Source organism: Morone saxatilis, unplaced genomic scaffold, assembly GCF_004916995.1.
Source record: "Morone saxatilis isolate NCDOM2014 unplaced genomic scaffold, NCSU_SB_2.0 Contig12, whole genome shotgun sequence".
Lineage (NCBI taxonomy): Eukaryota > Metazoa > Chordata > Actinopteri > Moronidae > Morone > Morone saxatilis.
This window is the reverse complement of record NW_023339674.1, coordinates 16,885,729-16,895,909: the sequence shown is the minus strand read 5'-3', so window position 1 is coordinate 16,895,909 and position 10,181 is coordinate 16,885,729. Positions and strand designations below refer to the sequence as shown.

Here is a 10,181-nt window from a genome sequence, read left to right as displayed (position 1 = left end):
TCTTTGAACTTTTTCTGTCTTTTTTTTTTACCTTAACACTATAATTTTCTTGTGTTTTTGTTTGTTTTTATGCATTTGAGTGAATATTTAGTGTATTTTTTATGTTTGCAAACCCATTTCCCTTGAATGGCCCCTTGAGGGACAAATAAATAATACAATACTGCAATAATAAAGGAATAATGCAGGGAGGGATCATCATTCAAAGTAATGGGATATCATTTAGAGAAGGGAAGGCAGGTTTATTTGACCACATGCTCAGAAATGGAGGATTCTTATCTATGCTAATTTGTACTTGTTGAGGTATAATATGCTGTTTTTTAAAAGTACAACATGTAAAGGCTGAACCCCAGCATTATTACTGCTTCACTAAGTCTATTTGGCAGAGAGCTCTCACAATCGTACTACAGAAATATTTAGTAACTACCATGACAGAGGGAAAAGAGATTAGTTGGTAAGTTTATGACCAAAGAGGACCAACATCAAACTTTTACATATTTCCAATGAAACTCTGCATTATTTCTTTGTACTAGTGGACACAATTTAGGAAATACAGAATTTAGGATCTACACATTTCCACTTCTTCTCTCATATTCTTAGCAGCAGTCTGACAGTAGATCGACACTCATCCTGACTTTCCTCACTCTTCTTACCACTCAGCTGTATATTGCTGAGAGAAATGGAGAGTGATGAGGACATTTGAAACAACTTCTGTTGAAGAAGGAATTATAAAGGAAATTAAACTTTGGAGGACGGAAAGTCAGAACTTCAGACAAGATTAAGCATTACAGTATTTCAGGGTGATGCAGTAATTTGGATGTTAAGAAACGTACTCCAAGCTTAACTTCAATTTCACTTTCATTAAATACCACTCAGTGTCAAAGTTTGAAATACTATGCAGTCTATGTATGAATACCCTGGCTCAATTATGGTTGGAAACACATCAGCAGCACTGAGTTTGAAATAGAAAAGACAAAGTGACTTGACAGCAATAATGACAGCATAATATGATTTCTGTGAGCAAAATAACTTTAGAAATCTCATTTCATGGATTAAGCTCAGCATCAGCTCAAATCGGTTTCCTAATGATCACTTTTGAATATATTTAGGCTGTTTTTTTGGTTTACAAGCACAGTTCTGGATGAAGTGATTTGTTTCTCGTTGATGTGTGACCCAGAGGTTGCCTGAATCACTTGCCTGGCACTATGGCTGATATTCAGGAAATGTTTTGTTAAACATTTCCAGTCACAGGGCTGACGTCAGGAGACAATATTAATCAATATGCTGACCCCATAGTTTGTGGCCGTGATAAGCATAGTGGGTTTGCATTCTCTTGGGAACTTAAGGAAATAAATGGTTTATTCTATCTGCTGCTTTCCTCTTCCAACAACTTATTTTTTCCCTGTTTTTAACATTTGTTCCTGTGAGCATAGAGACGTGGAATGTGAATGCGACTTGGCTTCCTCACCAAAGTAATGACACAATCATAATTTAAAAGCTCAAACTTCCTCCTTATCTCTCAGACAGACTGTATATAGCAAGTTCTCTCCATAGCCAGCGAAGTGCTATAACCAAGTTCTTAAGTTTGTCTAAAGAACTACTGCAAACAGATGGTTATGTTTTGTCAGAAGAGAGAATCTCCAGAATTAAATTGAGTTTGTAGCACAAATGAAAACTTACCAAAAACAATTTAGAGAGAGCTATGGAATTGGCAATGTGTGCAGCCATTATAAAAATACAAAACACATTCATGCATATTAGCACACTATTTATTCTTCTCCATACTTATTTAATCTTTTTCTTTTTCTGAATGTTTTATCTTGTTTTATGTTGTTATCTAGTCCTGCAGTGTTACTAGCACATACACACAAAATACATCAAAATGTTTGTGCCAGTCACAGACATGTAAATGTGGAAGCAAACTGACTTACACCTTTGTCTTTATGAGCTTCCAAGCAGCAGGAGCCCCAACCAACAGCTGCATTAACTTCCACATTAAGTGGGAGAAGGAATTTCAGGAGTGAAGAAGAAGCAGTGGCTGCTTCTTCTTCCAACAGCTAGTGTGGTCACATTTTTGACTTTACACACACAAATCTCACCAGATGTGGTCAGCAGGTTCTCGTCTTGCTGAAAATATCACCATTGTGGTGATGGGAGTTACGGTGTGGGCACTAGAAGGATAATCATGAGAGGTGTGCCTCAGCAAAAATCTCTATTAAATGAAGCCTCTGTACCAGGAAACACACTGCAGGTACCATTCATTGGAGTTGGGAGCACACAGCTTATTAAGATGACCTAATTAACAGAGTTTGACTTCAAACTAAATTCAAAACTTCTAATATTCAAGATAGAGAGACTGTAGAGAGAGATAGAGTAAGTGTATTTTAACAACTATACTCTGTATAGTTCAATTGACGTTTTATTACCACGGTGAGAGGACAAGATATTCTGTTTTGACAATGAGAACAGACACAGCAGGAACTTTACATCTAGTGAAGCTGCTGGATTGTCTCCTGTCAGGGGATTGTGTAGAATTTATACAGTTTATACTCTATTTCTTATATTCTGTAGCCATAAACAATGAAATCACCCAAACACATATTACAACAAGAATAGAAAAGCAGAGAAAATATTTGTGTTTGATAATGGATTTGATGAAAATACATATGTAATTGTGCAGCGTCTCCACTGCCTGTGTAAACTTAATCCCTTTGCAGTATATGGGCAGGTACTGACTTTTTGGTTTTATTGCAGAGTGTTAGTTCAGTTGGTGTATAATTGGATAAATGCATTTTGCACTTTTTGACTTAATGTGCATTTGTACTGTTGGACACTGTTGGCCAGTTTGATTGGCCACAGCACCTAAAACCTGTGTCTTTGAACTTTTTCTGTCTTTTTGTAAGTGTATTTTAACAGGAAGCGCAGGATGACCCTTGTTTTTCAAAATAATGAACCCAATGGCTTGTTAACAGGAGGCAAGGGATGTACCTATTTTTTCAAAATAAAAGTAGAAAGTAGATGTATCTTAACTGGAAACTGAGGATAAGGCTGTAATAATATAATAATTATAAAAATATAATAACTACCTTAACAGGACACTACAGATATACTTAGTTTTTCAAAATAAATTCCCAAACAGTAGCTGTATCTTCTCTCTTTTCAGATATGCACCAAGCATTCAGGCACACAAATTTCTTCTTCTTTTTATTATTATTATTACTGTTGTTATTATTATTATTATTAATATTAATAGTAGTTGAAGTAGTTATTATTACTAAAAATACATTATTATTAGTAGTAGTAGTAGTAGAAGTAGTTATTATTACTAATAATACATTTTTCTTATTATTATTATTATTAGTAGTATATATAATAGTTTATATAGTATATAATACACTGATAATATTGTTTAGAGATGATGAATATTAATGTTGAGCTTTCTGGAGGTGTCAATTGTTTGAATGGTTTGAGGGAAGAACAGACATCTGGCTTCCAATAACACACATGTTTGGAGAATTTGCATAATTGTCACTGTTCTGTAGAAACCATATAGATCCAGAATGTCAACAAAACAATCATGTTTTTAGCTTTGTAGCTCTCCTGTTTCAATTGAGCCAATAGGTTTTTTTTATGGTTTATATGTCTGTTTACGGGAAGTACTGCATATGTGATAAAAGTTGCATAAAGCCTTTTCAGTCTCAGAGAGAGCTGATTGAATATATTATCTTATAAATTGCCTCAAGTGATGTACCATTACTAAAGTTAGAAAATTAAAACTCTGGCAGTGGAGAACTTACCAGACCTCTGTAGCCCGCTCCTCATGAGGTTAGCTGCTCACGGCTACATTAGCTGCTACTACCATAACATACCCAAATCTTCAATATCTCTGGTTCTGCTGTGTTAGTTTTGATCCTTGTTCATAAACTGCCCCTCATTAGCCCAACACTGTTATAGGAATGCAATGCTAAATCGGTGAAGTACTCTTTTAAGAATAATAAAAAATGTTCATTCTCTAATTTATTTGAAAAACCGTTGAAAAAGGTTTATTTTGACAGCTGAACTCAACCATTTACTGAGAAATTTCCTGTGGGAACAAACAATCACTTAATGAAGTATTTCCTCTGCTGGGTAATGACTAATTATTGGCAGAATTCAGAATGCTTCAGAATTACTTGTACTCTTTTCTAATCAGTCTTTAATTTCCACCTTACACAAAAGTCAATAATTTGCTCTCTGCTGAGTCAGACTCTGTAAGGAACTCTCTGTGCTTAATTTCCAGGGTCTTTTGTTTGGCCCCTGACCCTTTCTCCTTTTTGGAGCACTTTTCTTTCCTTGAATGAGACTTTCACTATACTTACTTTCTTGTCTGTCAGCAATGTTTGAGTCCATGTCAGCATCCCCTGTCAAAAAAGACTGCTGATTTCACTGGGGTTAAAAAGTCTTAATAGTTTTCAATCAATTATTATACTCTGTATAGTTCAAATGACGTTTGTTTGGGCATCAGTGGCCAAATGATCCCTTTTAATTGAAGACAGACATGGATGTAAATTCAGCCTGACAAATTAAAAATAAATAAATAAAAATACAAAGGCACTGTAATAATAACACTTGGCATATAATTATTGTTTTATATGCTTTATTGTGAAATTTGATTTTTTGGGGGAAAAAACTATTTATCTTTTGTTTAGTTTATAGAACACAGTACAAACAAGATGACTTCAGCTGTCACAGACACAGCCTCCAGGACACAATGGGAAGTTGTTTCTACGATGCAGACACAAGCATCAGGATGATACAACCACAAGCAGAAATGAAATGAAATAAAGGAGTTGTTTTGTTTTGTTTTTTTACAGAAAATAATATATGATGCAAAGATACAGAAATATGTAGGGCTCAATAAAATAGTGACTTTTGGATGAATTTCACATGATCCACAAACACACACTTTAAAGTAGGCATGCGTATTGTGGCAACAGTTTATCAGTGCGCAGTTATTTCCGTTTCAATGTCTAGCCAGTGTCCTCACTAAAACAAAAGAACAGACTAATTTTTGAAGAATGCGACAAATGCGACAAATGTGCACTGTCTCCGAGGTGGGTTTGAGTTTGGAGCTGATACTTCGCAGACTGGAGCTCGTCCGCCTTCACTGGCTTCGCCCACTTGGCACCGGCGGAGCGCAGACGGAACAAGTTGCACACGTCGCTGCCTCGACAGGAATACTGAGGAGAGCAGTTTCGGGAACTTTAATGGCATTTACTGCCGGACAGACAAGCTGTCGATTTGTTTTATTGACTATCATAAAAGACGTAAAAGAGAGTGAAGAGGTTGTTGACTTATGGCGAACTGTGTGAGAAAAGACCAAACCTGAGGTAAGGAGCTGTGTCAGATTTTAACCAGTCGGGTCCTTTAATGAAAATTACTGGCTTATGTGAATATGGGACATTTTACATATTAAGCTATTGACATTTTTTATTTGATGAAAGAAAACTATTGCTGGTATATTGACCCCTACATCGCTAAATTGTATTATAAATCTGAGCGTCTGTTTTACATCAGTAAAACAGGTTCAGGTTGAAGCACAGGAGAGATTAACTCGAGTACTGTACTTAACTACAAAGTCTATGTACGGCATTTTATGCAGCTGTATACTTCTACTTTATTACATCTCAGAGGCAAAAAAAAAGTTGTAATTTGTATTTCACTACATTTGTCTTACAGTTACTTTTCAGATTACAATCCAATTAAAATTAGCTAAACCTTAAACATCTTAAAATGTAAAACTCAACACTATAATCCAAAAACATCATGTAATACTAAAACTCTGACAGGGAACATTTCTCTGTGAAGTAAGTACTTTTACGTTTTGATACTTTAGCTTACATTTTCTTAATTAAGTATTTTCCCAGAGTGGTATTAGTATTTTCACTTAAAGGATCTGAATACTTCTTCTACCACTGCACCAGACTACATTCATAAAAGCCTGCTTATAGCCTCTGAAGTTATATTTCAAATATGTTGGTACAAATGAATCATGCATCCCATCTACCATCTCTTCTCTCCTGCAGATTTCATTCCACCATGTCAGCCAATGGGAGCTTAGAGACAGGTTGCAGGTCAGAGATCAGACCAAGCAACAACACCTGCAGCCAAAAAGAATTGTCTGTCACCGCCTCCGCCATCTCCATGACTGTGGGCATCTTCTCCAACAGCCTTGCCCTGTTCATCCTCATCAAATCCTACAACCGCATCCGGATCAAGTCGAAGGCGTCCTTCCTGCTGTTTGCCAGCAGCCTGGTGATCACAGACCTGTTGGGTCACCTCATCAACGGCTCCCTGGTGCTTTTTGTCTACAGCTTCCACATGAAATGGGAGACGTTTGACCCTCACCGCATCGTGTGCAGCGTCTTCGGGGCGTGCATGGTGTTCTTTGGCCTTAGCCCCTTGTTGCTGGGGAGTGCCATGGCGGTGGAGCGCTGCATTGGAGTCACCAGGCCTATCTTTCACTCCACAGCATTAGCTTCCCACCACATGAAAAGGCTGCTGGGACTCACATGGCTGCTAGCTGCCCTGGTGGCTGTGCTGCCTGTGCTGCTGTGGAGACCCTACAAAGTTCAGAGCTCCAGGAGCTGGTGCTTCTTCCATATGGAGGAACCCAAAGACTGGCTGGATGTGCTGCTGCCTCTGGTTTTCTCTATGCTAGGGCTGCTGGCCCTACTGCTCTCCATTGTGTGTAATACGCTGACAAGCTGTGCTCTGCTACAGGCCAGACTGCGACGCAAGCATCACTGTAGAGGCACGTCCTATCACATAGAGATGATCTGCCAGCTGCTGGCTATCATGTTGGTATCCTGTGTGTGCTGGGGCCCATTACTGGTAAGAATTTACCTACATTTACCTATTACATTCTCTAATCCAGGCTTATACTGATCTCAATTTGTTAGTAATCATCCATTATCTTTACATTTACATTCCCACATGCCATCATTTTTCTGATCTTTAAACCACATCTCCAATTTGCCAGTGTGTCTGTCATGGATTTTGAGCATTGCTGAGCACAAAGTGACATTAAATGGGTTTGGAAATGAGACAGAAACATGGCAGGTTTTATTATCCATGATATGTGAGGATTGTTTTTCGCACTGCTGCTTTTCATTTTCAATCCGTGCATCCCACTTATTCCTTGCATGCTGAGGATTTCATCGATTCATTTATGACACCAAGTCTCAAATACTTCAATAGTTATACTGTGTGACCTTTCCTCTAAACTCCTAAAAAAACTGCAGTATGTCCAGAGCACACCCACACACACACACACTTCTGTCTTTTCAAAATCTCCACTTGCTCCTGGTTGAACAAGACGTGCATTTCAAGCTCCCACTCCCCGCTCTACAAATGTGCTCTCTATAAAACGTTTTAAAAAACAGTTTTTCCTCAGGGGTGTTTGCTGACCAATTTGCACTAAACATGGCACAGCACATATAGAGGGGTTGTTTTTCAAGAAATCTGAATAAACAGCTGCTGTGAGTACAGTTACCAATGACAAAAAACCTTGGTGTATTTGCTGGAAGAACACGATTGAGTAAGATTGAAGTGGAATTTTAATACAAGTAAACACTATTTTTATCATTGTTGTACTGTAACAGCACATCATAGCAAAAAATCTAATTGTAGTTGTGATCAGTAACTATTTGTTTATGATTTCACAATCATCATGAAATGTTTGTGTATTGAATCATTATATATTTGTGGAGAATAATAAATGATGATGAGAAGACGCCTAGTGATAGACAACATCAGTCTTCAAAGTTGGAAAACTTAATTACTGCTTTACAGACTCTTTGGTGTCAACGCTGAATATAAATTATTACTCCAGTAAAACATTTGCATATCTTCCCAAAACATTGCGTGCAATGCAGAGGAATGCTTTTAATCATTCAATGAAAATATTAAATATTTCTTAAATAAAGACATGAGTTATATTGAATATACAGTTTATAATTTATTAAAGGATTTGCATACAAACTGCAATCACATACTGCCTCAAACCCATTTTAATTAAATTTAATTATTGTTCCTTTCCATTATTTTATGACGACTCCACCAGATCCATGTCATCATGCTGAGCACTAGAGCCAAACACGAGCCTACGTCTTTCAGTCTCCTGATGGTGGTACGTATGGCCACATGGAACCAGATCCTGGACCCCTGGGTCTACATCCTGCTACGGAAGGCTGTCCTGAGGAAAATCTTCATGTTGTTACATAGCTGCTGGGGCCCAAAGTCTCATCACCTACACCGCTGGCAGCGCAGTGTGCTCCGCAGCTCCATGGAGACCAGCAACTCAGGTGCTGGCCCGTCTGACTGCCGCTGCCTCAGTAGATTTCCTCTGTCAGACACTGCGATCAAATCCATCACCTGAACCCTGGTCACAGTGTTACGATCTGAGAACACCAGTGAGAAAACTTAAAAAAGACTATCAAATGTATTGTGCTCATCACAAGAAGCTTGTACAAACAATATAAAAGCTGGTAAAAGCATGTTCTCTTTGGAGTTGTAAAATGATCACCATGAACTGCCAGTATTGTGGTCTATTGTGGGATTAACCTTTTCAGCTCTGTTTAATAATTAGCAGCTCTGAGCAAAATATGTCTGAAATGGTCACAGTGCTCAGGAAATATGCAGCCACAGTTTGGTTGGTTCCGTCATTCCTCTATTGCGCTTTTTTGGAAAAGTTTCCTTCTTTGTGTTTAATGCTGCTGAAATTTCCCCATGGCAGCTCCAGCCTGCGCTTATTGTGTTATTTCTGTTACTGGCAGTAGCCCTAAAACAAGTTCTATACTGTGTTTTTGACCTCACATGTGAATGGTGATAGGGATTCTTTATTATGATCTAATCAATCAGCTGATGCAGGCTACATGTGAGATCTCAACATTTTGGATAGTTAATGCAGTTTATATAGGTTGAGCAGAACAGAATGAAGTAGTTAATTGTAAATGTGATGTTCTGCACAAGTGCTTTTGTAGCATCTCTCTCTTGTGAAATCTTTTCATTTTCTCTGGGCTGAACTGTATTACACCTTTGTGTAATAAAGGTGAAAATGGAAAAACAAATCCAAATATTACAGATTGAATTGTATTAAAAATGTTAGAATGGGTGACAGTCGGGGAGATGTGTATTAGAGGGCAGTTATTCTAGGTGGAGGTTGTCTGTCTGTCTCTTTCTCTATGGAGTCTTAAGCGTGGCACCAGTATAATTATAGATATATTCAGTGTTTAATTATAATTAATTATAATGATTAAATTCCAATCAATTATATGCATTATTGTTAATTCATTGTGATACATTTTTAAATGATTTTATGTGTTGATTCATTAAATTTGGATTTGGTTATGTGTTGCTAATCGCAGCTCCTGCTGCTTCTCGGGGGGTTTAATTGCATTTAACTTTTAGGTGGCGCACTGCTCACACATCTGTGAGAGCCACCCTTCAATTACGGAAGAGTAATCACACAGTAAAGCAGAGAATATAATAGACACATGACTGGAAAAATAAAAGGTCAACTTATAAAATATTAAAGCTGGTTTTGAACATGGAACGCACTCCACAGGTGAGCTATTGGTACGTCTACTTGGTCAATTTAAATATGTTTTTACAGCAATTACAAAAGCTTTTTCTTTAGAAATGTCAGTTTATTTATTATAATTATCATTATTTCAGAGGCAGGCTTCTGGCTCCCTATGCAATAGTGCTTTGTTTATAGAGGAATATAATGATGCAAGAGGAGTGGTTTGGGAAGTTTCTTCCCCCATAATATCTTTATTGTGTACAAAAGCAAACCATTAGTTTTAAAGTCCTGTAGGTGGCAGCACGACGCCCAGATCCCTCCAGCTGGTCGGAAACGAAGAAGAAGAAAAATCCGTATGGTATGTGACGTAACCTCTTCCTCATAACCTCCATCTTTCAGTACCGCATGTCTCTGTGGACATTTGAGCAGGTTTGGGAACATAAATGTAGATATATATATATATATGTGTGTGTGTGTGTATATAATGTGCGGTGTTTGAGCAGCGTGCGGTCGTTGGTGTGTGTGGTCTGAGCGGAGCAGTGACACAGCTGTGTGTGTTTGGGGCCTGTGTTGTGTTTTCATCTCTGCAGCTGCTACCCAGACATACACACACACACAC

General features: G+C 37.8%; 2 protein-coding genes across 2 annotated transcripts in view; both read left to right on the top strand.

Moving 5' to 3' along the window:
- Window positions 1–6,068: 6,068 nt before the first annotated feature.
- On the top strand, window positions 6,069–8,877 carry ptgfr (prostaglandin F receptor (FP)). The gene is made up of 2 exons (XM_035653875.1): window positions 6,069–6,870; window positions 8,102–8,877. The coding sequence occupies exons 1-2, from the start codon at window positions 6,076–6,078 to the stop codon at window positions 8,414–8,416; spliced, it is 1,110 nt and encodes a 369-aa protein (XP_035509768.1). The 5' UTR covers window positions 6,069–6,075; the 3' UTR covers window positions 8,417–8,877.
- Window positions 8,878–9,893: 1,016 nt separating this feature from the next.
- The window catches only part of btf3l4 (basic transcription factor 3-like 4), a 4,106-nt gene continuing 3,818 nt past the window's right edge, over window positions 9,894–10,181 (top strand). Inside the window, exon 1 of the mRNA XM_035653253.1 lies at window positions 9,894–9,991. The gene's annotated coding sequence lies outside the window, so the exon portion shown is untranslated. The remainder of the gene's footprint in view (window positions 9,992–10,181) is intronic.

Excerpts from the sequence above, each read along its gene's own strand:
- ptgfr (XM_035653875.1), top strand. The coding sequence starts at position 6,076 with ATGTCAGCCAATGGGAGCTTAGAGACAGGTTGCAGGTCAGAGATCAGA. Across the intron at positions 6,871-8,101 it reads TGTGCTGGGGCCCATTACTG|ATCCATGTCATCATGCTGAG; the intron begins GTAAGAATTTAC and ends CGACTCCACCAG.